Source organism: Daphnia pulicaria, chromosome 8 (genome assembly GCF_021234035.1).
Source record: "Daphnia pulicaria isolate SC F1-1A chromosome 8, SC_F0-13Bv2, whole genome shotgun sequence".
NCBI lineage: Eukaryota > Metazoa > Arthropoda > Branchiopoda > Diplostraca > Daphniidae > Daphnia > Daphnia pulicaria.
Genome location: NC_060920.1, coordinates 11,198,585 through 11,224,954, shown reverse-complemented (window position 1 = coordinate 11,224,954; position 26,370 = coordinate 11,198,585). Strand labels below are relative to the sequence as shown.

Sequence of the window (26,370 nt, the reverse complement as noted above, 5' to 3'; positions counted from 1 at the left end):
ATCAGAGGAGGTTTGATTTGTTTAAAAAACAAAGATGGAGTCACATTTTGACAGTCTTCCTGTTGACATACTTCTTCACCTTTTCAACTACATGAATGAAAAAGACTGTATAACCTTTTCACTCTCAGGGGTGTCTGACAGATTTTCATGCCTATGTGGAGAAAGAAGGTAATAACAAATAATACTACTAAAACTTTACAGCAAATTGTAATTCTGATTTCTTTAACTACTGTGCAGAACACTTTCAATCCAGCAGTGTTACTTTGTCACCCATAATTTATTCCATACATATCTAAGTAGTTGGGTTTGCCCAGAAATAGTTACAAGTTTAGATACAAGCCACTGTTATTGGCTGCCGAGTGACTTTCTATTTGATGTTGTAACTTCAATGATTCACTTATCTTCTTTGCACATTCAAGATACCAAGCTTAACCTGTCACATCTTTGGCAGATATTTAAAAGCTGTCATCATATTGTAAAAATTAGTATTAGCTTGTCAGAGAATGATGAACCTATTTTTGATAAAATGAAAGAATTTGAATCATCATCACTTCAAACATTATCTAATAGTTTCTCAAAACTTACTCACTTAAAAATCCTTGCATTCAATGGTGCTTATTATATAGACTCTTGGTTTTTAATGCTGCAGCTGTTAAGGTATCTAATTAATTCAATTGTGCTTTTATTTCTGAGGACTATTCATTAAACCCAGTTATTATTATTTATAGTTATTGCCGAAAATGTGTGGATTTGCACCTGGAAATTGTCTATAGTGAAGAATATTTCAGATATGGGCCATTCGGAAAGGATGATTATGATGATGTATTCGTCAATCGTGCTAGAGAAAAATTTTTCCCGAATTTAAGCTGGATGGCATTATTGAAAAATTTGGTCATTTTGAAAAGGGGTGGTTTAATTTCATACCCAGACGAATGCGTCAAGGGGCTGGTTAATTGGATATTTTCCCAATATGACATGAGCTGCGTTGAGCGTGTTTGGATTATGGAAGATGTTCGAATATCGCGTGATACCATCCCTTCAGGAAGTCAAATAAAATCAATTTTATGTGACGGTCAGCTGTCAAGTTTTGACGGCGACGACGATGGGCGATTTGGCCAGTTGGAACACATCGGCGGGATTGGGCTAGAACAATGGACCGTGTTGCCTAACCTTCGCTACATTCATGGCTATTGCATCAGTTCAGAAGTAATTTATGTTTCCTCTAGTGATGTTGAAGTTTGTCGCTAAATGTATTTTCCGTGTATTATTAAGGGAGTAGACGAATTGTGTAGAGCACACCCCAAGTTAGAGCATTTGCATTTGAATGACAATAATGGTTATCCTTTTTGTATGAAAGATGACTGGATGTTGAATCATTTGAAGACATTGGTTTACAACTGTAGCTTTCCGAGAAAAGGTAATAATGCGTTTGTTATCCTATACAATTCTAAGCTACACAACTGCAAAATTGCCGCTGTTATTTTTCATATTATTGTCCCAGATATTTTAGAACTATTTCTGAAAGCCACTCCTAATCTTGAAGCGCTTCATATTGGTTATTCAAATCGATCTGCTATGGATCCTTGGACACCACTGGGTTATAAATCTTCTCAATCTGGTATGACTGACTGTTTGAAAACGATATTACGTTGTGGCCGGTTGACTACGTTAAGCCTAAATGCGTTCTGTTTGTTTGAAGGAGATTTCTTTGAAACGGTAAGCACAAAATAGAAATTATATGGAATTCTTAACTGACTCATTCTATTTCAGATATTTAGTGGCTGCCCATTACTTCGAAACCTTCACATTTGCGGTGGTCTCAGTTGCGACGAATCATTCGACAATCTTTGTCGCTACTTACCTCTGGCTGAAAAGTTGCGAGATTTTAGGTCAGTACTTTGGTCTAACTAAAATACAGATTTTACAATGTTTACATGAATATGAATTTAGATTGCAATACGCCTACGAGTACGAAGGAGAAATTATGCCGAATCGGGCCGTGCTGAATACTCTGCTCGACTGTAAAAGATTGGAAAGGATTGTTCTCTACGAGGAAGACGGCCCAAACATTCCATGGAAAAGTCAGGAACTTCAAGACGTTCTACTCAAATTTGTAAGCAGCATGCCAAATCTCGTCTGTTTCTGTTTCATCACGGCCTCAGAAATCGAACCGGGAACGGTGGCCGAACTGAAAAAGAAATTTGACGAGTTGATTGTCCCAATTCGACCGGCCTTTTGGTACCATGTCGATCAGTCCCTTCCCAGAGCGACGGATCCCACAGTCCCTCGAATTCATTATGATCAGATTGTATCCCCAATCAACTACTTGGAAATGTCTCCCGAATTTTGATCGTATACTTCAAATGTATTAATTATTATTATTATTGTTCATTGGGTGAATGTTTCAGATCATTTGACTAAGAAAAAATTCCACCTCAGACAAAAGTGAGGTTGAAAGAGCCCAGTTCCATCAAAGAGAGACGGGCAGAGTCGAAATCGGCCAGACCCATCTCGCGGAGCCCAGTGAGAGAAGTGCGCTCCATTCTGCCGAGCTCCAGTCCGATGAAAGATGTCCCCGGATGGAAGACTCGATCCTCAGGATCTGTTGTACCGCAAGGGAAAGGTAGATCGTCCGTTATGGAACAATCGGCAGCCCGGTTGTGAAGAGTCAACAACGCCGAGTTGGACGGTAAATCCATTTCCATCAATCCTGTTTCGGAAAGAGTCCTCAGGCCGACCATGTGGATATTGCACGGTAGGGGCTGGTTGAGAAAGAGTAGCCGGGTCCGCGTAACAAAATCGACTTGCTCCGACTCGTCAGCATCGACGATGAAAGCCGTAGCCGGATACATTAATCTCGTCGAAGCGAACGTTGCCGGAAGACTTATTCTGTCCACCTTGTCGTCCGACTCTTTCCTTTCTTCCAGCATCAGCACAAAGGGCGTAACAGTTGGCAAGTTGTCCGTCATCCCTTCGCCCATTCCTCGCCCGTCGTCGTGAATGGTTCGCCTGTCCAGCATGAACTCCATCCATCCTTTTTCCAGCGAAGTGAAGCCTTTGGCGCTATTGACCAGCACATTCAACCGCTGGTTGTCGTCTTGAATGAATGCAGCGCTCGTGATTGGATAATAGTTGGCCTCCACTCCGAGTTGGCTGTTGCGCACTCGCCGGGCGAATGCGAACCCGTTCTGATCGGTGAAGAACTCGGCCGTGCCATTAATTGGATCGACATTTTGCAGTCCGGTTTTAAAGCGAATAAAGAATTCGTGCTCTCTAAAGTTGGGTGCCGGCCCCATGTCCAACGTCGTTTCCATCCAGATGAGATCCTCCATCTTTTTGTGGAAGATGATGGTCGAATGGACGAGCAACTGGCTGTAGACCACCGACACTTCTGACATCACCGGCCCGCTGATGATGAAAATCTGCGGCCTTCCGTTGAAACCTTTCAAGACGTCAAGTTGCGGCTCGACTGCGTTGGGATCGGGCATGAAAAGATAAGCTCCGCTATGGAACATGCTGGAAGGATAGGCGGCGAACTGCATGGCGCACGGAGTCACGCGGTCCGTGGCTTTGGATCGGATCGATTTGAGAAATCCCGTCTGCCCGTCAAAGAGCAACTTTGTCTTGCGGTTCTCCACTTGGATGTCGACCAACTGCTCCAGCCGCTGCGATTTGAATGGTCCGTTTAGTGTCGTATTGTCGAACGTGCTGTAGACGAGCGTCTTGGCGGTCTCGTTGGCTTGTTGGTTGGTCGGCATGTGCATTCTTTGGATTCGGAAGGCCGACAGAGACAATGGAGCTAACGAGGCTATGAAAACCAGCTGAAAACTTTCGGGGGCCGGCTCTAGTCGCTGGTGGTGTTGAAGAGTCCAGACGGGATTGACTTGATGTCGGATTTTATTGCCATCCGAATCGAGAACGCGGATGTACGGCCAGCTGGTCTTCAATCTGACCATTTCGTCTCGGTGGTGAGCCTCCGAGTTGTACAGGATGACCGTCTTCTCTGTTTGCTCAGTTGTTGCCAATTCGAGCGTCGTCTTTTGGGCCAGTTTGTCGTAAGTGGGTCGCTGGAGTGCGGGCAAAAGTCGGAAGCGTTGCCACTGATGGTCGTCGATCGACATGAGAATGGCAGCGCTGCTCGACGCGATATTGGCCGAATCTTTCAACGCCTGGAAGAGTTTCTGACCGTAGTCCTGCATGACAGCCGCTTTGCTGGTCCCGGTGATGGCGTCATGGTGCTGGAACAACGCCAACCACCTCCTCGCCTGTACCAGCGCGCCATACTTGTGATCCATAACTCGTCTGGCCGTAGGGAATCCATTCTGTCTCGCTCGGTTGAGAGCCAAAGTGTAGAGAATCTCCGCCCCTCGGAGTCGATCTTCCAACTCCCGAGCCAGCATCTGTCATTTTGGGTGAAGACGAATTGTTTACACATTATGCGTTAGCGTTACCCTCTTACTCGTTTTCGGTCAAAATTCTATCAAATCTTTTTATTTACTTTGTAATAGGGTCGAGACGTGAAATAACCGGTCCAGTAAGCGGGCCGTCCTTCGCTGAAAATGTCCGAATAGGGGAAGAAATCTCCTTTGAGAGTTGGGAAGTTGTCAACGCGACCCCGGATGGCATCAAAGTAATCGGTGAGTGTCCCGAATCCAATTTCAGTTTTGTAGATCTCCTTCCTGGCGTTGATGTAGTTGAAGAGGTTCTGGTAATTGGTGTACTGTTGATCCCACTCGATGTCGTGATCGTAGCGGAAGTCGTCGCCCACTAGTGCCAGCACGATATTGTGACGGGTCAGCGAACCCGTTTTGGCGTACTGCTCCAGCAGCACCTCGGCTTTGCTCTGGATGTTGGTTCGCGTGATGGGCGACGAGTTCATTGTAAACTCTAAACAACAAAAACAAGACAACAACATTTTTGTTTACAAATAACGTAGATTTGGCGTCGTAAATTATTCTTGCAAACGGGCGAATGTCGTGATAACGTGACTTGGGGAGGGGGGATGCGTGAATCGGAACGAACAACAAGCAGGCGAAGATATAAATTGTTCGTAATCAAATTCATCAGTAAAAAAAGAAGTAAAAAGAAATAAAAAGAAAATAAATGGAGACTGGGCTGGCAGCCAGCGTGTATAGTCGACGATATCCTGTTTGCCGTTTCAGTTTCAGTCACGCACCACAATTCCCTGCTGACTGGCGGCCCAACAATCGATTAGGATAAATCTTGTGCCATTATCCTCGTCTATGAGGAAATGTCGACTCGTTTGTAACTGTCGTAATTTCCTTCTTCCTTCCCAATTTTGAATTGACTTTTATGAACTGGAAAAAAGGCGTACTTGGGAGTAGTTCACCTATTGACATTGTAAAAGATCGTGATGTTGGACAATAGAATGTTGACGAGAGACCCGCAGGCAACGGATCCTGTCAACCTTTTTTTATTTTCAAGTGAGAACTTTGAAACTAAAAAAAGAAAAGTCAAGTTTATTATCTCTCCGTTTGTTTAGTGAAGCGTGCGCCGTTGCACGAAAGTATACGTCTCTAATGAACACTTATTGCTGTTACTACCCTGCGCATCATTTAGTACGCTGCATGACTCAATTAAGAGTGCAATGGGCCCGGAATCAAACATGAATTACGGCTATAACGGTTCATTCCTTTTATGTTCGCTAGCTGAGACCTCCCCCCCCCCATATAAAATGTGATTGTGTTAATCAAACTGACACACGTACCGTTGTATTCGCCTCGGACATTGCGGAAATCGTATCCTAAGCACGTTTTCGGGTTGGGACCGCAGGAATGCTTTGTCGTGTAAATGTCATAAGGGAAGTTGTGGCATAAAACGGAATCCCGTCCAGGAGTCTCCCAGGGCAGCTTCCAATAAAAGTCGCTCACCTGTCGGTCTGCCATCCAGCGCTTCCATCCTGTTTGCGGTTTTTAGTTGAGATCTTTTTACGTTTATTTATTTTTTTAATGTCCTTTACCGTAATGGATACGTTGGACGACCGTGTTTTGGAGTCCGGCTGCGTGCAGCAAGTAGGGTGCCACTGGCCCGTGTCCGAAAGGATCGACAGTCCATGCCGATTTGGGAGACACGCCCAAATGCGATTTCAGCCATTGGTGTCCTGTTGGTGGGGGGTTAACAAAATTTCAATTTAGTTTTTTAAAACATCAGTCAAAAATTTTAAAGGTTACCTTCAATCATTTGGTCGAGCATGGAATAGAGATGTGGCGTGGCTTCATCCACCATTACCCAAGTGGCCGAAGTGAATTCCAGTCGCTTTTCTTCCACCAACTTTTGCACTTGGCGTCTTTTGGCTGGCAATGCACTGAAAAATTCACATAGTCAATCGACTGACTCAAACTTTTAGCTTTTTCTTTTTTTTTTTTACTACTACTAACCTTTCCCACCACAGTGCGAAGAAAGATATTTCCGTCCAGATGAATGTCATATTTTTGTGCTGCGTCAACTTGGTGACCAAGTTGTCCAAAATCGAGTGCGTCGATTGTGCGTAATAGTTTTCAAAAGTTTTCAACCAACCAGGATCGACATGGGAATGGGGCAACACGACAACCTACAATCGGAACGAGAAAAAAGATGGGTCGATATTCTTTTGAAAAATTCACGAATCATTTAACAATGAGGGAGGAACTGAACTGAGGAAGGCTTTGGAATCTTTAGACCTGAATTTCAATAGTTTATTCACTCGGGAAATCATTTTCAGTTGTTCAATAGATTTTTTTTCTTACTAGAATATTTAAAGTATTATTTGATTTAACATGCAAAATCAATCTACTGAAAATTTCAGCGATCAATGTAAGTTGAGAGGGGAGTTTTAGCGATAAATAAATAAAAATCGATTGTGATTCGAGCAGACGAACATTGACGTTTTGAAATTCGAACCACGACGACGATGACATTTTTCACAGGAAGTGTGTTTCGTTCGATATCATTTGTTAAAAGTATGAGTGCAACGAGTATAATCTTTTATGTGTCACGGGCAAAGTTTTGTGTGGCATTGCAACTAATTTGAACACACAATTTTGTAACTCCTGATGTAAGTAGCTTTATAGTAGTAGCCTAGCTACCCATAATGGTCTGTCACATTAGTTTGGTGTAATAACCAAGATGCTTGTTTTCTGTATAAATATAATTACACAACCGATTAAAACCAGCAGTTAAAAGTTTGTCAGCTAAACTTTTAATTTTCTGCAGGCTGTCAGCTGGTCAACTGGAATCCAGAAGCTGTCATCATGTTATTCGTGCAGAGTAAATGAGCCCAATCAAATGCTGCTGTATACGTCTGGCAGATGGTGATGCCAAACCTTCATCAGGTACTGTACACATTTAACTTTCCTCTTTAAATTTAAGCATGAAAAATTCCCCCGAAAAACATTTCCAGCAACTGACAAAAGTAGGAAGGGTCCCCTTGTAAAGTTTAAGAAACGACTTGTAATAACTGCCGCTGTGCACGCACAGCAAGTTTTCTGTTTGATTTGATTCTTCTTTTTGTTGTGTTGCTGCCGTCGTGACTTTTGACGTGGCTTAAATAGCGTCTGTCGTGATAAAGAGTCAAGTTAAGTGGCTCACGCAGAATGTGAAATTGGAAAGAAGAAAAAGAAGATAGGCAACAGTATATATGGAAGGAGTGATGAATTATGTAAAAAGCATTTGGTTATTAACCCAACCTTGAGAGACGGGCGTGTCGTATCCTTCTTGTATTCGTTGTAACGCTTCTCCAGCGACGAGTCCCAAAAGTCTCTCCTGCGCATGTATTCCGGCTTCCAGTTGCGTAAATGTTGAAAAAAAAACAACAGTGAGGACATGACAATAAAAGAATCCAATGAATCATCGTCACATCTTCAAGAGAAAGAAAAGAATAGCATTCGACGTCAAATATTTGACGGCGAACGAAAATCCTGTCTGCGTTGCTCTTGCGATTGATCGTCAAATCCAATCGATACTGACCTGGAAATTGAGAGTCGGATAGACTTGCATCGTGTCGATATCGGCTCGGGAAACAGTCACGCTCCGGCAAACTGCCTGCGAAGATGAAAAGGATGACTCGTTCATGGACCTGGCGTAAGCCTGATCGGAATCTGGGCGCCAGTCTGCACTGGCCCGATTAGATGCGGTTTGAATGGAGCCGCCGCTTCTTTGGCGAATTAAATTGGAAGATGAAGGCGACGACGACTTGTCAACCGAACAGTTTTTATTGGCGCCCCAGTCAGCAGCCCAGTCGGTCATGAGACCGACGACGGTGAAGGCGGCCAGTAATAGAATCGGAGCGGCTAAAAGGCGAAGACTCGGCCGGCGTGACAGAAAGCGCCTCATCTTGTCTTCACCAGGCGACGACGACGACGACTCAACAGCAAATAAGTCGGCGGACATGAAGGATCCAAACGGCCGCTCTCATCTCTCGACACTCACTTTTATCACACTCACTTCTTGCACTAAATCACAACTTTTATTTGGACACACTGTTCACACTATTAGCCGCCACAAACACTGTTTGTTTGGTTGTCACTCGTGTAATGCGTGCGGAGTGCTCAGTCGTCGGACCGAGTGTCATATCCAGCCGAGTGTATCCGTTTTCTTTTGGGGTTGGTTTTTGGTTTTCTTCAAAAAGTTTCTATTTTTAACGGTGAAGCGAGAAGCGATGATGTCGGCGGGACGGAATCCTTGCTACCACTGACGGCTCGCCTCCCAGCTACCGCACACCTGACCTCAGAAACGAAATCCAGCCCCCCCTCACAGTGCTGTGTGTACTAAAAAAAACTACACTCGATGCCACGCTCTTTTCCAACTCCGGCTGGAACATACAAATAGCGGAGGCGGCGGTGGCGGCGGGATTTAAATTTGTTCTTCTCTTTGATGCCTGCGCCCTAGACACACTTATTGGAACGTGACTCTGAAGGCCTCGCCTCTTCTTCAATTATGTGGGTGTGGCGGTCAATATTTGAGATAATCCTTTGGGTTAGGCTGGTTTGTTATTTTTGAGCCACCGCCTGTCATTAGGTTTCATCCGTTGCAAGTTTTCACGATGACAGTGTGGCAGCGACTGAATTTTAGCTGGGAAAGTTGGAATGGCTGCGAGTGTAGTTGGATTGCCTGCGGGTTCCAACTACGTTGTCGGCCAGCAGCCAGGAACAAAAAAGAGATACGCTGGAAATCGAGCGAGAAAGCGCCGAGTCCCTCACAGGTAGACGGAAAATTTCTCCCAAAAGGTATAGGATACCAAGGCGAACAAGGATAGAGAGAAACATGGAGCACTGGGCACAAAAGAGATGAAGGAAAAGTCACTGGCGTCGAGGGGGGGCCCAAAACCCCAACAAACAACTTTTCTCTTTCTCGTTATCTTTTTCTTCTTTTTGGCCGAATATATTTAACCCCCGTATTCTCTCCCATCATCTGTGTGTGTGTGTGTGGAATATGTCGGAGGAATGCCGACTCTGTATGGCTTGTACATAATAGGTGTACATCTATACCTATCGATTGCGTCGGTTTTTCCATGTGTGTGTTGTGTGTGCGCGGGGTTCTTGTTTTGTTTTTCAAATTTATTTAGTCATTGGTTGTTGTCTGAGCTTTATTCAAGATCGTTCAACAGATTTCTGGAATGTCTCCCTTTACTTGGAAGGAGAAAGGGGGGGATTTATTCTTGTTCGGCCAGGTGGGGGTTTCTTTATTTTTTACCGTGTGTAGTGTGTGCTGTGTGTGTCTCTCTTGTGGGTTGTACGTCTTGTTTGTTCCACCGGCTGAGCCGCTCTGCCAGAGTCGCTTTGACCTTTGAACTTTTTCTGGGGTTCTTTCAACTTTTTCGATTCTTTTTTGAGACTTTACCACTCCGGGTGTGTGTGTATTCTCAAGGATTAGACATATATAGGAAACATATACAACAAATTTATATTTTTATATATAGTAGAGATATTTTACCTGTTTGACATTTTTTCTCTTCCATTTTTTTTTTGTCTTTTTACTGTTTATGCGAGTTTGTGTGTCGTTTATGAATATGACGGATATGTGTAAGTATGGCATGAATTAAAAGGGAGTGGGGGGAATCATAATAACAATAAAAAATAAAAACGAAGGAAATGTTGCTCCGCTCATCGATCAAGGTGCCTTCGGATTGATTTGGCAAAAGACGTCCCCCGCCAGGCAGTAACTTTTTGATATTTTAAGGGAGAAAAAAGAAAAAAAAAGATAAGATCAAGGTTTTTTTTTCTCCTTTCTTTTTTAAAAAATGAAATAAAAAAAAAAGTCCCAAAAATTTTTCTTGTGTGTTCCCCAGTCGTTCAGACTAGTGAGTGATGGATAGGCATCTAAGGAAAGGAATAACATTCCTTAACAAATAATTTATTTCTATTTCTCGTTCTGCTGTTCACGTGTTTCTCTTTTTCCCCTTGTTTTTATTTGTTAAGTATTTCGGCTTAGAAGTTTTCCTGGGGGGCTATAATATTTACCATTGTCGAACGTTGGGAGAGACTTGGAATTTCTGATAAGTGTCGTACTGCTCCTGGGTGAGGTGGCATCCGCCCGGTAGAGTCAACACAATCGCCGGTCGCTGGAATTCGGCCACTTCCGCCGATCCGGCTCGGATATTTTGACCGATCCCGACATCTGTCAAACAAACGAATGCTTATAAATAAGTACAAAATGGAATCGGAGTCGGACATCGAAACAATCAAAACATAATGCATAGCAAAAAAAGGACAATAGAAAATGGCAGAGAAAAAGGGAACAAAAAAATGATCATTGTCTCCCATGCATTTAGAGAACACGCACGTCCATTTTGTTGGTTTTTCTGAGTATGAAAGGAATACATTATTAAGTAAAGAATAAAAGAGCTGGGAGAGAACAAGTCAGACTCGAGTGCCGATTGTGTTCCAGCGGTACACAAAAACTTTCTATTGAGAAACAACAAAATATGAAAAAAAAAAATAACTGGAAAAAAATAGAAAAAAACTTCCCAAGAAAAGTCGTCGTCTTTTCATGTTATTGCTCAATTGGTCACACACAGAGAAAGAGAAGAATAAAAATAAAAAAACGGATTTCTTTTGTGTGTGCGTAATGTTCCTTTTTTTGGGTAATCGTAAGACGAGTACCGGATGTGAATTGACGGCGTTTTAATTGAATGAAGCCCCCCCCCCCCCACACACAGAGCAAATGCTGACCGCTAATATTGTGTGATTCATTCATGTCCTATTCTTATTACCTTACAAGTTTCTAGATACTTCCTTGTGTGATTCCAGTCTCGTTAGATTTTCAAAATATCGACTCGCATTCAGACACCCTTGACACGCTCGTCTCGTTTCGCTTTGCAGCCGTTTGGGTTTGTTTTTTTTTCGAAATAATAAAAAAACAGAAGCCCGAAATATAATAAGAAAACCCGACGACGCGGCGGATTATTATCTGTTTACGATCGTCATTAAATTCATTATGCCTGGAATCCCCCCCCCCCCTCCTGCTGCCTGGATGCCGCCAGATGAAATTCGGCCTCGGCCCAACAGCCAAGCGTGATGAGTTTTCCTTTCATTTTCTCTTGTAGAAATTTTTTTTATTATTTGTCTAGTTCTCCCGTTTTTTTGTTCTCACGCGTGCCGCCGCAGTGAAACGAATCCGGCGGTGGGGGATGCATATCCAACGTCTCAAACGTGGAAAATGACTATCCAAACACACACACACACAAAGTGTATTAACGACAACGCGACGGGAGTGAATTCGGCGCCATTTTCCTCATCCAGTTATGATGGGATTTTTCCTCCCCATTTCGTTATTCGAAATTCCCGCAAAAATATAAAAAGGGATCATTTCATTTGCCTGTCGGATGATTGATGGACGTGTTAAAACACTCACCTGATTGGTGATGAGAATCGCTGTGGGTGTCCTCGTAATCAAAGAAGGGCGGCGGTTTCACTTTGATCATGCACGTTCGGATGCAACTACCGTGAATATTCAAATTTTGGGTTTTTCGTGTTATTACCATCTCTAACAAACGACATTATAGCTAGTTGTGTATACCCGTTGTAACAGCAGACGCGCTCGGTTTTGCCACCGAGACAGTCGATATCCGAACGGCAAATCTTGGCGTAACAAGCCTGCGGATGGTTTACCTGGTGTGAAACGTGAAACCGAAAAAGAAAAAAAGTTTTAATAACTTGGCGTAACTTGGGAAATTGTTTCTTTTTCAGACCACTGGAGGGCAGACGGGCACTCCGCTGTCGTCCACTTCGATGACAGGGTTGTCGTTGACGTAATCCTCCATTTCGGCCGATAGGTCGTCCTCGACGCTCTAAAAAAAAACCAAATTGAAAACTGTCACATACACAATGCACTGCCGTTGTTAACGGGGGAATGCCCATTTGGGGGTGAATGTTATACGTCTGTCTGATGGTCTTTTCGATCTTTTTCTTTTTAACGTTTATTGAATCTTTTCTTGACTTATTTCTTTGTTTCGTATATATTAAAAGACATGGTGGGTGGAAATGACTAAAATTAAATCGACGCGTGTGGGAGGCTATAGAAACTCGGCAGCAGCGGGAGGAACTCCCGCCCACGTAATATTTATTCTTTTCTTTTTTCGTCATCTCCTTTTGTTGATTCAGCACGCTTTCGTAATAAAGTTCAAATAATAACCGAAAGGAACGACTGCCAACGACTGCCGTTTCAGCGGGTTTTCCCATCAGTGCGAAATTAACGAAACAACAGACGAGAAATGCAAATGCATGCAAATTTCCGCCATGTCACGAAATGAAATCCAACGCCTGACGCAAGCATCCGTAACTACACTTTTTGTTTTTGATCCGGGTTTCAGATTCCAGTACATAGTGAAAATTTCCTCATCAACAGTAGCAAAAAGAAAAAGAAAAAAGAGAAAGTTTAAAATGAATTTTTATTTATTCGGCTGTCATCTTATTTTTGTTCGGGAGGTACGCGTTTATACCGATGCTCGGGTCGGTCGGTCGGCAAAAGACCTGATATTCCGGTTGTCGGGTTAATTCTGGAGCTCATCAGACAAAGCTGGGCGGTTTCTCTCTTGAAAATGTCGAGACAATCTCCTCAACATCATTTACCTTGGGAGTTGCTTGGATGGACATGGATGGGAAACTTGTTGTCAGTTGTGTGTCGCCATGTTTTCCGACAACCGGTTGGACCCCACACAAAACATGTTTCTCCTAATTTGATCTTTTTTGTGACTATTTCTGATTGATGGTCGTCTGATAGTTGTGCCGAGTTCGGAAATAACTTTTCCCCATAAGCGGAGCGACTAGCCTTTGAATGGACGCCCATCTCTCTCCTCCCATCGGCTGGAATATCTTATAGAGACAGATGACTATCAACTTTGAATCATTTCGAGCTAAACAAGTCTAATGGGCTTTTTGCGACGTCGTTGGTTTGGAAATTGGGTTGACGGCCGACGAAATCTTCTGTGAAAACTCCGGTCGTGACTTCGGTTTAAGAATCCATCAATTTGCACAGAGTTCCGCTTGCGCATAGATGCGATCGCTATGCGTGGCGTTTCAGTTTTCTTGGGCATCCGACGACAGCATTCCGCATTCACGACGACGTTCGGCGTGTTTCATTTCATTTCACAGCTCTCGGCTATATATTATTCCTCCCCGCCACCATCCCCCGTCCTAATTTTCTCGTCTTGTCAAAACTCTCCAACTTCCGGCCATCTCGCGTCCTCGTTCAACCCCCCCCCCCCCTCACGCCTTCCGCCCGCTTCTTGTGTGTGTATATACGTGTGTCGGGGAAAAAATTTAAAAAACATACGCCACATCTTTAAGAAAATTGTCCCGTCCGGTTCAATTTTCTTTTTTAAAAGCCTTTTGATTTGTATCTTTCATCGCGGTTGTAACTTTCTCCTCGCGTTGGTCCGAGTCATTTTTTTTTTGTTTTTTTCAATCCATTTGAAATGTCCGAGAAAATGAAGGAACGAGTTCGTTGATCCCGTCAAGTTCTTTTTTAACTTGTGAAAAAAAATTTCAAATTGATGACATCCGCGCGCTAAAAGTGCTCGGGGGCGCTTGGAGCGTGGCAGTTTATTTTTTCTGTCTTAATTTTTTTCTCTCGCGACTCGCTCAAATATTTATTTATTTTTCGACCAAATGTACAACAAGAAGAAATCCAAATAACTTAACCGATGAGGCTCTCCGCACGTCGTACTAGTTAAAGGGTCTAGGTGTGTGTTTCTACTGATATTATTTCTTCCCCCCCCCCCCCTTCTCCCCGGCACCCTGAAAAGCTACATGTCAAAAATTGCGTCACATTCTTCGCGGTCTAGTACGAATCAGTTATTAGCCGTCACCGACTGCCAACTCTGACCAACGGCCACCTCCTCCCTCAAAGCGTCTAATAAATGATTGCACCCAACATTTGTAACTCAAATGGCCATTTGACACAAACTACTGCACACGCACACTATTTAAAAAAGTATACAGTATGGTACCTGCCACATGAGGTGATGACTATTATCGACTGATGTGTCTAGCGGGCTGGCCAGGACGAGGTGCGGGATCGTGATGATGAGAAACACCGTGACGGACGATGATAATCGAATCATGTCGCGGTTGTTTTGTTGGTTTTTTTCTCTCTAGAAATTAAAAGATGCGGGCGAATGTTTCTTTTAAAACTCGATTTCTCCTAATAGTTGATTAGTTGATTGTAGCGTTGATGAATGTGTGTGTGTGGAGTGATTATTAATTAGCACCTCTCTCCCGAAATTTAAAAATAAAAAAAGAGAGAGAGAAAAGTCAGAATGACTTATTCGCTTGAAAGGAGGGGGGGAACGTGCGATATGATGCCGCGTGCTAAACTGACGAAAACCCGCACGTTAAGAAGCGCTTTATTCCCTCCCGGGAATTTGAGTTGTTTTTTGTTTCACCAAGATTTCTCTCTCTCGGGTCTTTTTATTTTCTCTTGTTGCTTTGTTTTTGAAAAAAAAAAAATTTGTTATTCCACTCTGGTGCCACCTAGCGGCGTGTCACGATGACGTCACATCATCTCTCTCTCTCTCGCGATTCAATGCCAAGAAACTTTTGCGAGCGCCAACGAGACACCCACCCAGCCCAGCCAACCCCCGCCGAACGATGGCAACAGCCAGCAGAGAGAGAGGTCAGTGACATCTGTTGAAGATTTTATTTCGGGATTCTAACTAAATAATTCACAAATTGCTACTACTGCTGCTACACCAACGGCGCAGCGTCTGGATGGTCCGTGTCAGACACTTGGCTGTTTACATAAGAATGGCGGAGCGAGAAACACAGTCGCAGTTTGAACTTTGTGTGTTGTTGTTGTTGATAACTGGTCGGCTGCTGTCGCCTCAACTGGTCTGTGTGTCGAGTATATCGTAGTAGGTAAAGCTGCTGGATGCTTATTATGATAATAGCGACGACGACGCTATTCAAGCCAACAGCAGCAGCAGCTGGCCCATTGCGAATGTTTTGGCGACGCTGCTGAAACATAAACGGACGGACCATGCAGCACTTTGGGGTTTTCAGCTCGTTGCATTTCTCATCTGCATTTTCCGACTGTTTCTCTCATTCGGACGGGGAGGTTGCTCACCCGGATATGCGATACCCCCCCCCCTTCCTCGCACAATGGGCTATAATAAGAGCTTGATATGTGTAGTCGACGTTGCGGGACTACGCACACACACTCGACACTCCCTCCTCCTGCGCCAAATAAACTGGCCATCGAAACGTGACTTTTGGCCTCTTTTCGATTGATACTTACACATCCATTGAAATTGAAATTGATTTGATTTTGTTATTTCGAATGTTGCGCGCCAGAATGAGATAAGATTTGTCCTGATGGCGCAGACGCGGGACATGCGCATTTGGCGGGAGGCAAAGCCACAGCGACACGGCCGTCGGGAGTCTGTGAACGCAAGGAACAATCATCGACCCGTTTCATCCCGTGTCTGTTATCGGGCGACCGACAACATGGCCACGAGAGCAGCGACATGTAAGTTGAAGCCAATTCTCGAAATTCCTTAGATAATTACTACCAACCCCAGCACCGGCCATGTATATAAGTATATACAGTACAGACAGTTGGTCCGCACACTGGACTTTCATCAACTTTGCCACTTATTAATCGTTTCAAACCCAAAATTTGATAGTCTCCTCTTGTGTGTTTATTTTGTGAACCACCTTGTCTTGAGTTTGTTTAACTGACTTGTGTGAGGCTCTCGATTGATTGATGTCGTGTTTTGAAATGAAACAGTCGCTGCCAAGGTGAGAAATTTGCACGATTATCAACTTCGACTGCTCAACAGCTCCGGCTCACCGCCATCCGGTCACGATGTAGCCAATACGCTCAAATACTTCTCGCAGACGCTTCTCGGTATGTTAATATGGCCCCAACTCTTTTCATCCACCCTGGTTTATTTCACCTTCGATCGATGTGTGTTGCAGGAATCTTGAAGGATGTGCCGGATTTCCCGCTCGTCATGGTGTACAACCGGGAGAGCAACACCAAACGCATGGCCCTATTCCCGAGCCTCGATTACAAGGGCCTCTACACCGTTTTGATCCAGCTGCTGGAAGTGGCTCCGCTCATTCAGACCGGAGTCGATGGTATGTGCACAATTGACTTTTGGGACTTTGTCGGCCCAATAATCCATTGGACAGGCTCTCTCTCTCTCTTGAATATCAGACGGCCTATCGGCCAACTTTCTCTCTCTCTCATCTGATTGTGTGTCTTGTACTACTATGTGGCGGGATTTTGGTTGTCGGCGTTTTCCTGTCTTCAAGTGCTGGGCCAGGCGCTGATCAGCACGATCCTATGCGTCATGCCGTTCCTCGAACAGGATCTAATCGATAATCTGCCCAGTCTGGTTGCCTCGTCTATCGTTCACATGCCCAGCTCTCTTCACGGCTACATCGTTCAGGTCCTCTGCTCCTTCCTCCTGCCGCTCACCATGGGTTTGCTATTTCGATCGATAATCGATTTATTCCGCCAACGAAAAATCAATCCGCCAGATATTTTCATTTTCATTTTTTATTTTTTCAACCAGGCACTCCGCCAGCAGACGGCGTATTCAACGTGATCGAGCCGTCCGTTCCCGGAATTATTATGGCCGTTCTCCAGTACACGACGAATACAGGTCCGCTATACATTTGAAATCAATCGAAAACAACTCGTGAAATTGGATCTGTTGAATCGATGTTTAGCTCACCACTGCCAATTGATGGAGACGCTCATGTCACTTAAACCGGATGTGGCTAAGGATTTACTCTGCATTATCGCTCATGGGACATTGAAGGCTCGCGTGCCCGGCGCCCACCTCTTATTTTACTATTGGCCGTCGTTAAATCCCACGCTGTACGATCGGCGCGGCGTCAACACGAAATTCAACGGTATCGCCCTTTAACTCTTGGACCAGTCTTCCAGTTTTTTTTTTTTTTTTGCGTGTGCGTGCGTGTTTTGGGTTGATTTTCTCGTGACTTATCGCCTTTGTTTTTATTTCCTTCAAATCTTGGCTCCTCTCTCTTTCGTGTGCGTGTTTTCCGTGCCGAGTGTGGGTGTTTGGTTTCAGCTGGATTAAGGATGATCATTAAAAAAACATCTAAACACAACACTGCACAGAAATAACACAAACACTCAACTAAACTAAACTAATTGGACATGCTGAGCAGCAGTTATTCCCATCTAAATCAATGTGTGGCTTTCTTGGCCTTGTTGGTTCTTAATTTTTTGGTTTTAATGTCTTCACTTTCTTCTGATAATTTCCCAATTTAACAAACTATACTACAAATCTTTCTCTTTCTCTCTCTCTCTCTCTCTCTCTCTTTATCCTTCGACTTGTCTTGCACGTCTCTCTTCTCTTGCTTTTTGATGGTTTGTTCGATGTCTTCCATATTCCGCGCCGTGACCGAGAGCGCGCCATTTTTTAAATGTTTAGGATTCGCTCTCAATGGTAAGTGCCGTTCTTGATAATGATTGCCTTTTTTTATTCAAACTTTTACGACTACTTAACAGTTTTTCGTACATGTCAATTGACTACGCTCACAAATTTGATGGCGCCGGCTGAGAGTCTCGGTGCGCGGATTCATTTCAAATGATAATCAATAGTTCAATGTACCCCCACACCCACACCCGTTATAGGTTGGAAGCCGGTCATGTGTCAACGAGACGAGTGCCAAAGCAGCGGCGAAGCGGCCGAAGCTATCAAACTCTGTCTGGATCATCGGGTGGCCGTTGTCCAGCAGAGCAATAACGAGAACGGACCCCTCTTGGTGATTTGCGCTACTTGCGCTGATGAAATCAAACGCTTGGAACCGCCCGCTAACTTGTCCTCCAATGGCAATCAACAACAACATTTTGAGCCGCTTGTGGAACTCCTTTTGCCGATGCTCCAAGTTGCCGCTACGTGCGATAACACGGTAATGATTAAATGATTTGATTTCTTGTTTTATTATGTGAACTAAATTTTCTATTTATCTTGCAGAGTTGCCGTTCAACGGACAAGACGGCCAGCGTGTCGTGCTTCTCGTCCAGCTGCACCAGTTATAATGACAGACGGCCGATACGCTATTGCGCCCAGTGTCACTCGATCCGGCACAACAACCGGCGCGGAGGCGACCACATTTTCCACTGCAATCTGACATCGGCCTGGGAGATGTCGCCAGAGATGCAGAGTTACACGGTAGATGCCGTCGTCAGTCTCCTGAAAGAAGCCCAGCCGTACAGCTTCGAACGAAGTAGCGAGAGCAACGATCGACTCACTCGGGCTGGACTTTGGCTCTGTGGAGATTTGGATACGATTTACTCGTTCGGATTGGAAGAGAGAAGATTGCTCAGTCGCTACGGCGTCTGGCTTCTGACGGCCGTGTGCCGGCCCGTGCCCGAAGCAGCCAAATCCATCATCGGAAGGTTAATAGGCGCTCTCTTTCACTGGTTCGACACTACGGCTCACGTCACCGATGGTAAATAATCAACTGATGAGTTATATGACAATCTCAAATGGCCCTGGCCATTCATTTGATGTTTTCTGTCTTTATAGATCAAGCCGGAAGCGTACTGGAGCCACTCAAATCGGAAATGCTTCGGGAATGGATCGTCGAGGCGCAGGAAAACCAACTGGACGTTCTGCTCGACTGTTTGATGCCCTGGCCGGCTTCATACTCGAGAGTGGGAGGCAGTTGGGACACGGGTCATTGTCCGAAAGCCGTTCACATTAAGGAAGGATTCAACCGTCTCTTTTGTCTCGTTCCTTACGAAATCATCACCGTCGATTTGTGGAATGACATTGTACCCCGTTGGCTGGAATCGATGGTCACCACTGTGCCATCCGATGAGTGGATAGAATTCCGAATTATTTTAAGGTGATTGACCCTATTTTGAAATTGGTTCGTTTAAACATTCATATTTTCTTATTCTCAAAGCAAATTACTGGACTCGAGTATGAGCCCTTTGGGATTCGATGCCCAACAAATGTTTCGTTTCCTGGCTGTCCGCTTCCGTGGAACTCATCTGCGTGTTCAACAACAAACACTCAACTGGCTCCAGCTTCTCTCCTCGTTGCACATTGTTGTCCCCATCGATCTCCTGGTCAACATTTTCCAGGAGGGAGTCAACACGAGTAAACTGGACACCGACAACGAAATCCCAAATTTCGGTTCGTTTCGCATTTCATTACATTATTAGGTGCACCACAAAACCCTAATCAATCATTTATCATTCGAATAGATATGGAGGAAATTCGACCGTTATCTCCCGTATCGAATCAAAGTGTTTCGTCATCCGAGTTGCCTCTGAGTCTTCCGGAGAAGAGCCTGGCCTGTCACGTCCTAATGTTAGACATTTTACTGGAGCAACTGGAAGTCCAAGAGGAGCCTAGTAATGGGGGATTGACGGGAGCGCCGCTCGCTCAGCACTGCCTCACGCTTTTGAAAGATATGATTCACGTCCGGCAATGCATGCTGCATAATTGCACGTCGGCTGATTGCTACATGTGTAGTCTGTTGACATCGTGGTATCAGCTGGCGCAGGAGTTGATTGCTTTCTACTCGCCACTGCACGCGGCTGTCGTTAGTGAGTGTTTCGAAGAGCTCGAGAATTGCGTGGAGATGGCCGCTGCCCAGTCAGTCCAGCAACAACAGCAACCCAGCCCTGGTGAACAGCAGACAAACAAACCGGAAGAGGCTATATCAACCGTTTATTATCAAGAACAACAACAACAACAAGTATTACAACTGGGCGAAGTCAGAACGGCCAAAATGGAGACCGTGTCCGAGTTAGATCTGGCGCCGATCCTACCATCAGAAAGAGTCCTCAGAGGTATTTAAACTTAAACATTTGATTTTTTAAGATTTAACTTGATTTTTTTGCTTAGCTGTAGCCAATGCTGTGACTTGCACTGAAATGGAAGTGGCCGGCTGCAAAGCCCAAGTAGCTCAGCCGAGCATGTTGACGGACGATCCTTCAGACCACATGGATCATCCAGACCATCAACAGCCGAATCAACAATATTGGGTGACGACCGCCGGCAAATTTCGATTTGCGCTGGATGAATTGCCGAATCACCTCCAACTCATTTACGGATTCCTGAAAGAGCTCTACCACTTGATCCGACCGGACACTCAACGACATCTACTCCGCTGCGTCGAAATCCTTTGTCTACACTGCGAGGTGCTCAGTAAATCCGCCTGTCGCGAGCATCCAGGCTTCCTGTTCTGGGTTCAAGAAAATCTCACCGTGGCCCAGCTCTGGAATCTCCTCGAGAGTCAAACATCGCACGTCGCCCAGACGTGTGCCTCTCTCTTGCTGCACTGTCTCACTCTTCCTGGTGGATCGGATGTTTTCTGGAAAATTATGGAATCGGATTTCCACTCGCGCGATTGGAAGACTCGCTTTTCATCCGTGGAGCGGATGATGTTGGTGTGCCAATTTCTGGACGATCCCACCGTCAAACAGAGTTCCATTTTACAGTCGATCCTGACCAACGCCTTTTGTTTCCTCATTTCATCAATGGACGATATCAACACAGCTGTAGCCAACCGGGCAACCATACTCCTTGAGAGCTTGCACGATGGATCGCTTAAACTACTCGTCTGGTGTATGGAACAGCAGTTTGACAGTTTCATTAGCGACAGGCCTCTGTTGTTGCACTCGATTATGGCCCTGCATCATCACCCTTGGCTGACCAAACGCAAGATCATCTCGTGGAAATTCTTTTTCAATCGTTTCGACGCTTTGTATTTGGAAGCCCAGTTGAGCTTGCAGCGGGCCGGGGAATTGATTGAACCGCGTGATCTCAAGTCCAGTCACATGTCAAACGAAAGCTTCAACAAGAAATTGCAGAAAGCTCGTGAGGCCATCAAGCGCTACGCTCCTAGCAGGTCTAGTTCGCCAACTCAACAGCAACCGAGGAGCTTGATGCGGTCGTTGAGCCTGTCAACTCATCGCTTCAATCGCCGAAAGTCTACGCCCATTCATCACCCACAGCACGGAGTGACCAAGAGTTACAGCCGACAAAGTTCTTCAGCCCAGTTGAAGTTGATGCGATCCAGGGGCGCTCTCGGTGGCGACAGGATGAACAACCAACAAGCGTCTCAAGAAGAAGCCTACGTTGCTCTCTTCATGCAACGTTGCTCGGAACTGGACGACTACGATGGTGAAACCCACTCTTTACTGTTGACTACGCTGATGCAATTCCTGGCGCAGCCAGATCTCGCCCAGTTGAGCGACGACAAGTTCCAATCGCAAATTCAGAACCTGGTCCTTCGACATTTAAGTCTTTTGCTGGGCTACGGACCCACCGAAAGAGCTTTCTGTTTGACACCACAGAAACTCAGAGCATCGGCTCCTTTCAACGCCTTTCTCTCGGCTCTTCCGCAAGTTCTGGATCGTAATTTAGCTATCGGGGCCAATCTTCTGCCGATGACGTTATCTTTGATGATTTTCTGTCCCGCCCCGCCGTCAAAGAACAACGGCCCTGGAGGTAATTCGTGGTTACAATGTCATGGGCAAGCTGGTGTGCCCATCACAACTCACGGATCCATGAGTAGCGTTGGTTTCGCTTCCGGATCAGCTGCTGCAGCAGCTTCGAATAAGTAAGTTCACCATCCTTTGATCAATTTTGAAATTATTTAATTTCCTTCAATTACTTAGCGTCAACGATCGACACAACGGCACGACTCCACAAAGAGCCTACAAACCGACCTATTCCCTATGGTATTTGGAAACTCATCCTCGACGGATGTGGTTACAAACAGTGCTAGTAATCCTCTATAAGGTTTGTTTGTTTTATTTACAAAGAAAAAGATTGGGCCAAATTTATTAAATATTTCTTCTGTATTATTGCAGTATCGTTATAACCAACCGAATTTAGCTCCGCTAGTGCAGAGCATCATCCGGATCGTTCTCAACACTCTGGAATCTCAATACCATCGCTGTTATCGCTACGGTGGTATTGGGGCCACTTTAAGTCACGGCCATCCATCGACAGCGCAGCATCAACTCCATGGGGTTTCTTCAACTGCCACTATGAGAATGAGAGACCAGAGTCAGGGCTCTTTGGAAGTAGAAACTCCAATTGATCCAACAGATCTAAAAGGTTTTTATTTAAGGAACAGCGATTTGCTGAAAGATTTTTAAATGTTTATGCTTTAAATTGATTTATTTAGGAAGAGCAAATGTCATTGGACACGGCGTAGGAGCTGTTCTTGGCATAGCTGGATTGGTCTGGGGCTCCTCTACAATTCAACATCAAATTCAGCTACAAGTTGCAACGGTAAATCTCATCTGTAATACGTTGATGACGAATTATTTGTTGATTTCTTTTTCCGCTATTACAGAAATCAAACGTCACATTGACGTCCCGACGTGAGTTGACGGGAAGTATCTCTAGTGAATGTGACATTGACACTGACGTTGATGGCATAGAACTTGAAGTTATACCTGAGAGTCCCAAGAGTAGTCGGCCGGATCCTGATTGGGATCGAGATTCACTTGCTGAAGTTGAGGTAAATATTTTCTTCGACGAGTTTTATCTTTATGTAATCATTGGGTCTTTTCTATCAACAGGTTCTCTCAGAAATGTCACAACAAGAACCGAATGCCGCCACTGCAGCGTCAGAAGTATCGCTGGCGGCCTGTGTCCGACAACCATCGGGTGTCTATGAAGCCCATACAATTGTTTCGCACCGTCAGGTCAATGCAGCGGACGCTGCTGCCGCCGCAGCAGCAGCCACAGCGACACCTACGGGAGTCAGAACTCGACAGAGAAAAATGGGCATCTCTATGGGAACCATGGGTCCCGAAATTCCGTTTCTATCCACCGAACAATCAAACCGTCAGCAACAACAGCCTCAGATTGAAACCCCAGCACCTCATCCAGCCCCTGTCAATCACGCAGTACATACGCCCATGAAACAGAGCTGTCTTCGCGTCGGTGACGAAGTGGCGTGTCACCGTTGTTCCAAATGCAACGCACCATTTGAAGAATTCAGCGAAGAAGAACTCGGATTATGTATCGTCATTATATCGACATTCGTTCATCGCGAGCCTGCTTTGGCTGCTACTATGCTACCAGAAATTCTCCGCTGTAACGCAAAGTACTTCAATTTTTAATAATTATTTGCTATGAAATTAACATGATATGAAGCTAAGATTTAAAATTTGAACCAACAGGTGGGCGGGAAGTACGACATATACCTGGCAAATGGGTAGCAATTTGTACGTACCCGGTGAAGTTGGTGCGATTGCTCGCCAATTTCTCCGCTGCTTGTTGCATCAGCTCACACCGAACAAGGTCTTCATCCAATTATTCCAGACTCAAGTGCCTGAAGAGATGAAGCAGTCTTTCTTCAAGACGATGGCATCGGCGTTGACGGATTTCGTTGAACTTACTCCGGCGGCACCGCTCCAGTTGTTGCTCGAGTCACTGAATGAGCAAAAACAGTTGTCGCCAGCCCAGATCGCCATGATGTTGCCCAATGTGGCCTGCTATATCGAGTGTCTTCCGCCGCTCGAATTGAGTGCCCAGATTTGGACCCCCCTATTCGCTCAGCTGGAAATCTTCTGTACGCGACTCATTTTAGTCTTACCGCTGCTGAATGGCAATCCAATTCACAGCAATTCGCTTTTGAGAATTATGGGCAGCACAAACCGTGTGGCAGCACTTCAACTCGCCCCATCTCGTGGCAGCATACTTGATTCTTTCGCCAAGATCCTGCTCTATATCATCCAACATTGGGCTGGCTTTGATTACAAGCATCTCGTGGAACTCTGTCACCTGGCTTTCCGGTCCTTCAACAAGGTAATTTACGATGTTTGTGAAATCTTGAAAATGATTTGGTGGATAACTGTACTATTGCAGGATCGAGAAAAGTACATGTTGACAAGGACGCTCGTCGATGAACTAGTGTCGGTAATGAAATTAAAATCAAGTCTTCCAGATTCTACCTTGATCATTTTGGTGCATTTCACCTTGCAAGTGAGTAAAAAGCAAAAACTTGAAACGATTTTATTCATAGTTATATGTTGGCTTTGCTAATTAGGACGCTGGAGGAACTTTGCCACCCCATTGCCTGCTAATGGATGAAATGGATTGCGGTGCCAACACTGTCAAGTTATCCGGATCGGATGGATCTGCAGGCGCTGGCACCACGGGTGCATTTGACTGCATCCGTCCACACTTTAGCGATATTATGGACTTTTTGGCCGACGTTCATACGCTTAGCAAATTGAAGAGCAATAGCAGAGCTATGAGTCCTGGTCCCGGTTTAGATGAAGATACTCTTGGCGGAACGGTCAAAGCCGGAATGGCCCAACTCTTGGCATTGGAAGTCGTTCGTGGAAATGGCAAGGATAACAAATGCCTTCAGCGTTACATGCCCTGGTTATTGAACCCGCCATCCTCCATCCAGCAAGGGTACCATTGTTTAAAAAACATATTCTATTTGTAAAATGTGTTGACGAATATCATTTTACAGGCCGCGAGAGTTTCTGGAGTGCGTTTGTCATGTGAGATTGTTGTCTTGGCTCTTACTAGGGGCATTGCAACATACAGCTTTGGTTACTCACACACATTCTAATGGACCACTTTCCGTATCAAGTAATAATGAATCACCGTCTTTTTTGTATTTTTGTTTACACATCCAGTCATTGTATTTTTCAAACTATAGTAGGCGCTACAACTAATCCTTGTTTGCCGCTACCAATCGAAGTCTCGTGTTCGCTGGCCGATCACATTCAGGGTATATTAGCTGGTTTCGCGGAGCAGTCGAAAACGTCCGTACTTCACATGTCATCTCTCTATCATGCCTTCCTGCTCTGCCAAGTTTGTTTACAATTTTTATTGGAATATTGACACTTAAAACATAAATTTTGCCATCATATCTATCAGCTTTGGACCATTTACTTGGAGTTCATGGCTGGCCAGTTGGGCAATAATTCTAACGCAGAGCAGCAAGCTACCATTTTCAACGTTCTAGTAGATTTCTGGAGCAAAATTACTCCTTCCGTATTACAGTTGGTGGCGCACTCATCAGTGGTGAGCAAAAAAACCTAACAAAAATTGAAATACATCTTATTTTCTTAATAACGCTTCTTTTGTAGCTGACTGAAATGGTCAATTTACATTTCTTGAGTCTGATGGAAGCACTGTCAGAGTGCAAATCGTCTGTTTTATCACTCTTGTTACCTCTTTGGACACCAGTTCTACAGGCACAGAATTCTCAGGTACGACATAAACTATATTAGCATACCTATACCGCGTCAAAATGCCAATAAATTTGAATATCACAATTGTGTTTACTTGCAGACGCAGCTACCTGTACATTTGCAGGTCCGATTACAGGCCTGTGTGGAGGGCTATTCCCTCAACACTGGTACGGCATCAAGTGGCGGTGGCGTATGCGAAGGACTGGAAACACATTTGGAAGGCTGGCTACTGCGATGGCTTCAGAAACTCCAATTCAAAATGGGCCAAATAGAAATTCAATCGTCCACTGCTAGTCAGTTTTATAATGTTTAGGTCCGGTCTATTCCTGTTATTTATTGTTGATTTTCCATTTGTAACGTTACGTGTAAAAGATACCATTTAGTATATTGAATTTTATTGTCCAAATAACGATAGATCTACTGTTTCCTTCCCTCACTTCAATAGAAACTTAACTGATTAACGTCAAAGTTCACTCTTTTATTCGTGGCAAAATACGATGGTGAACCGTGAAATCTGTTTACCGTTTTGACAGTAACTTGCGAAATCTGATTCAAAATTGTGTTAGGCGACTTGCGTCGCCAGGTTCCCTCCGGGCTTCTGAGGCTATCAACGAACAAGGTTCACGTTTCATGTTTAAATAGTAGCTGCCTGGTTGGTAAGTTTAAATTAAATTCATTACATGGCATATTGATACCGAA

At 44.6% G+C, this 26,370-nt stretch overlaps 4 protein-coding genes across 8 annotated transcripts; 2 read left to right on the top strand and 2 right to left on the bottom strand.

Moving 5' to 3' along the window:
• Nucleotides 1–18: 18 nt before the first annotated feature.
• On the top strand, nt 19–2,391 carry LOC124311038. Its single transcript, XM_046775292.1, has 7 exons — nt 19–168; nt 238–657; nt 729–1,206; nt 1,273–1,417; nt 1,502–1,716; nt 1,771–1,889; nt 1,951–2,391. Exons 1-7 carry the CDS (start codon nt 35–37, stop codon nt 2,348–2,350), a joined length of 1,911 nt encoding a protein of 636 aa, XP_046631248.1. The 5' UTR covers nt 19–34; the 3' UTR covers nt 2,351–2,391.
• Nucleotides 2,345–8,843, bottom strand: LOC124310873 (alpha-mannosidase 2-like). Its single transcript, XM_046774983.1, has 8 exons — nt 7,966–8,843; nt 7,686–7,778; nt 6,399–6,571; nt 6,192–6,325; nt 5,981–6,121; nt 5,729–5,920; nt 4,499–4,887; nt 2,345–4,400 (listed from the first exon to the last, which is right to left on the bottom strand). The coding sequence occupies exons 1-8, from the start codon at nt 8,386–8,388 to the stop codon at nt 2,436–2,438; spliced, it is 3,510 nt and encodes a 1,169-aa protein (XP_046630939.1). The 5' UTR covers nt 8,389–8,843; the 3' UTR covers nt 2,345–2,435.
• Nucleotides 6,803–26,198, top strand: LOC124310818 (protein unc-79 homolog). 5 transcript variants are annotated; one of them, XM_046774844.1, is made up of 28 exons: nt 6,803–7,054; nt 7,213–7,331; nt 15,789–15,963; nt 16,225–16,344; nt 16,416–16,577; nt 16,755–16,925; nt 17,018–17,107; nt 17,175–17,360; nt 17,906–17,920; nt 18,109–18,386; nt 18,452–18,929; nt 19,007–19,328; nt 19,389–19,621; nt 19,693–20,283; nt 20,339–22,058; nt 22,117–22,240; nt 22,312–22,561; nt 22,632–22,738; nt 22,803–22,970; nt 23,032–23,561; nt 23,638–24,265; nt 24,326–24,442; nt 24,507–24,880; nt 24,942–25,063; nt 25,137–25,288; nt 25,355–25,501; nt 25,567–25,689; nt 25,772–26,198. In XM_046774844.1, exons 2-28 carry the CDS (start codon nt 7,308–7,310, stop codon nt 25,982–25,984), a joined length of 7,620 nt encoding a protein of 2,539 aa, XP_046630800.1. In that variant the 5' UTR covers nt 6,803–7,054; nt 7,213–7,307; the 3' UTR covers nt 25,985–26,198. The 5 variants fall into 5 exon arrangements, with proteins under 5 accessions (XP_046630800.1, XP_046630799.1, XP_046630801.1 ...); XM_046774843.1 differs by having other exon boundaries at nt 6,806–7,054; nt 25,134–25,288; nt 25,772–26,196; XM_046774847.1 differs by lacking the exon at nt 6,803–7,054 and adding an exon at nt 14,974–15,111 and having other exon boundaries at nt 7,205–7,331; nt 15,200–15,963; nt 25,134–25,288; nt 25,772–26,195.
• On the bottom strand, nt 9,968–14,824 carry LOC124311428. Its single transcript, XM_046775918.1, has 6 exons — nt 14,447–14,824; nt 12,188–12,286; nt 12,016–12,107; nt 11,851–11,936; nt 10,458–10,614; nt 9,968–10,159 (listed from the first exon to the last, which is right to left on the bottom strand). Exons 1-6 carry the CDS (start codon nt 14,558–14,560, stop codon nt 10,108–10,110), a joined length of 600 nt encoding a protein of 199 aa, XP_046631874.1. The 5' UTR covers nt 14,561–14,824; the 3' UTR covers nt 9,968–10,107.
• Nucleotides 26,199–26,370: the final 172 nt, after the last annotated feature.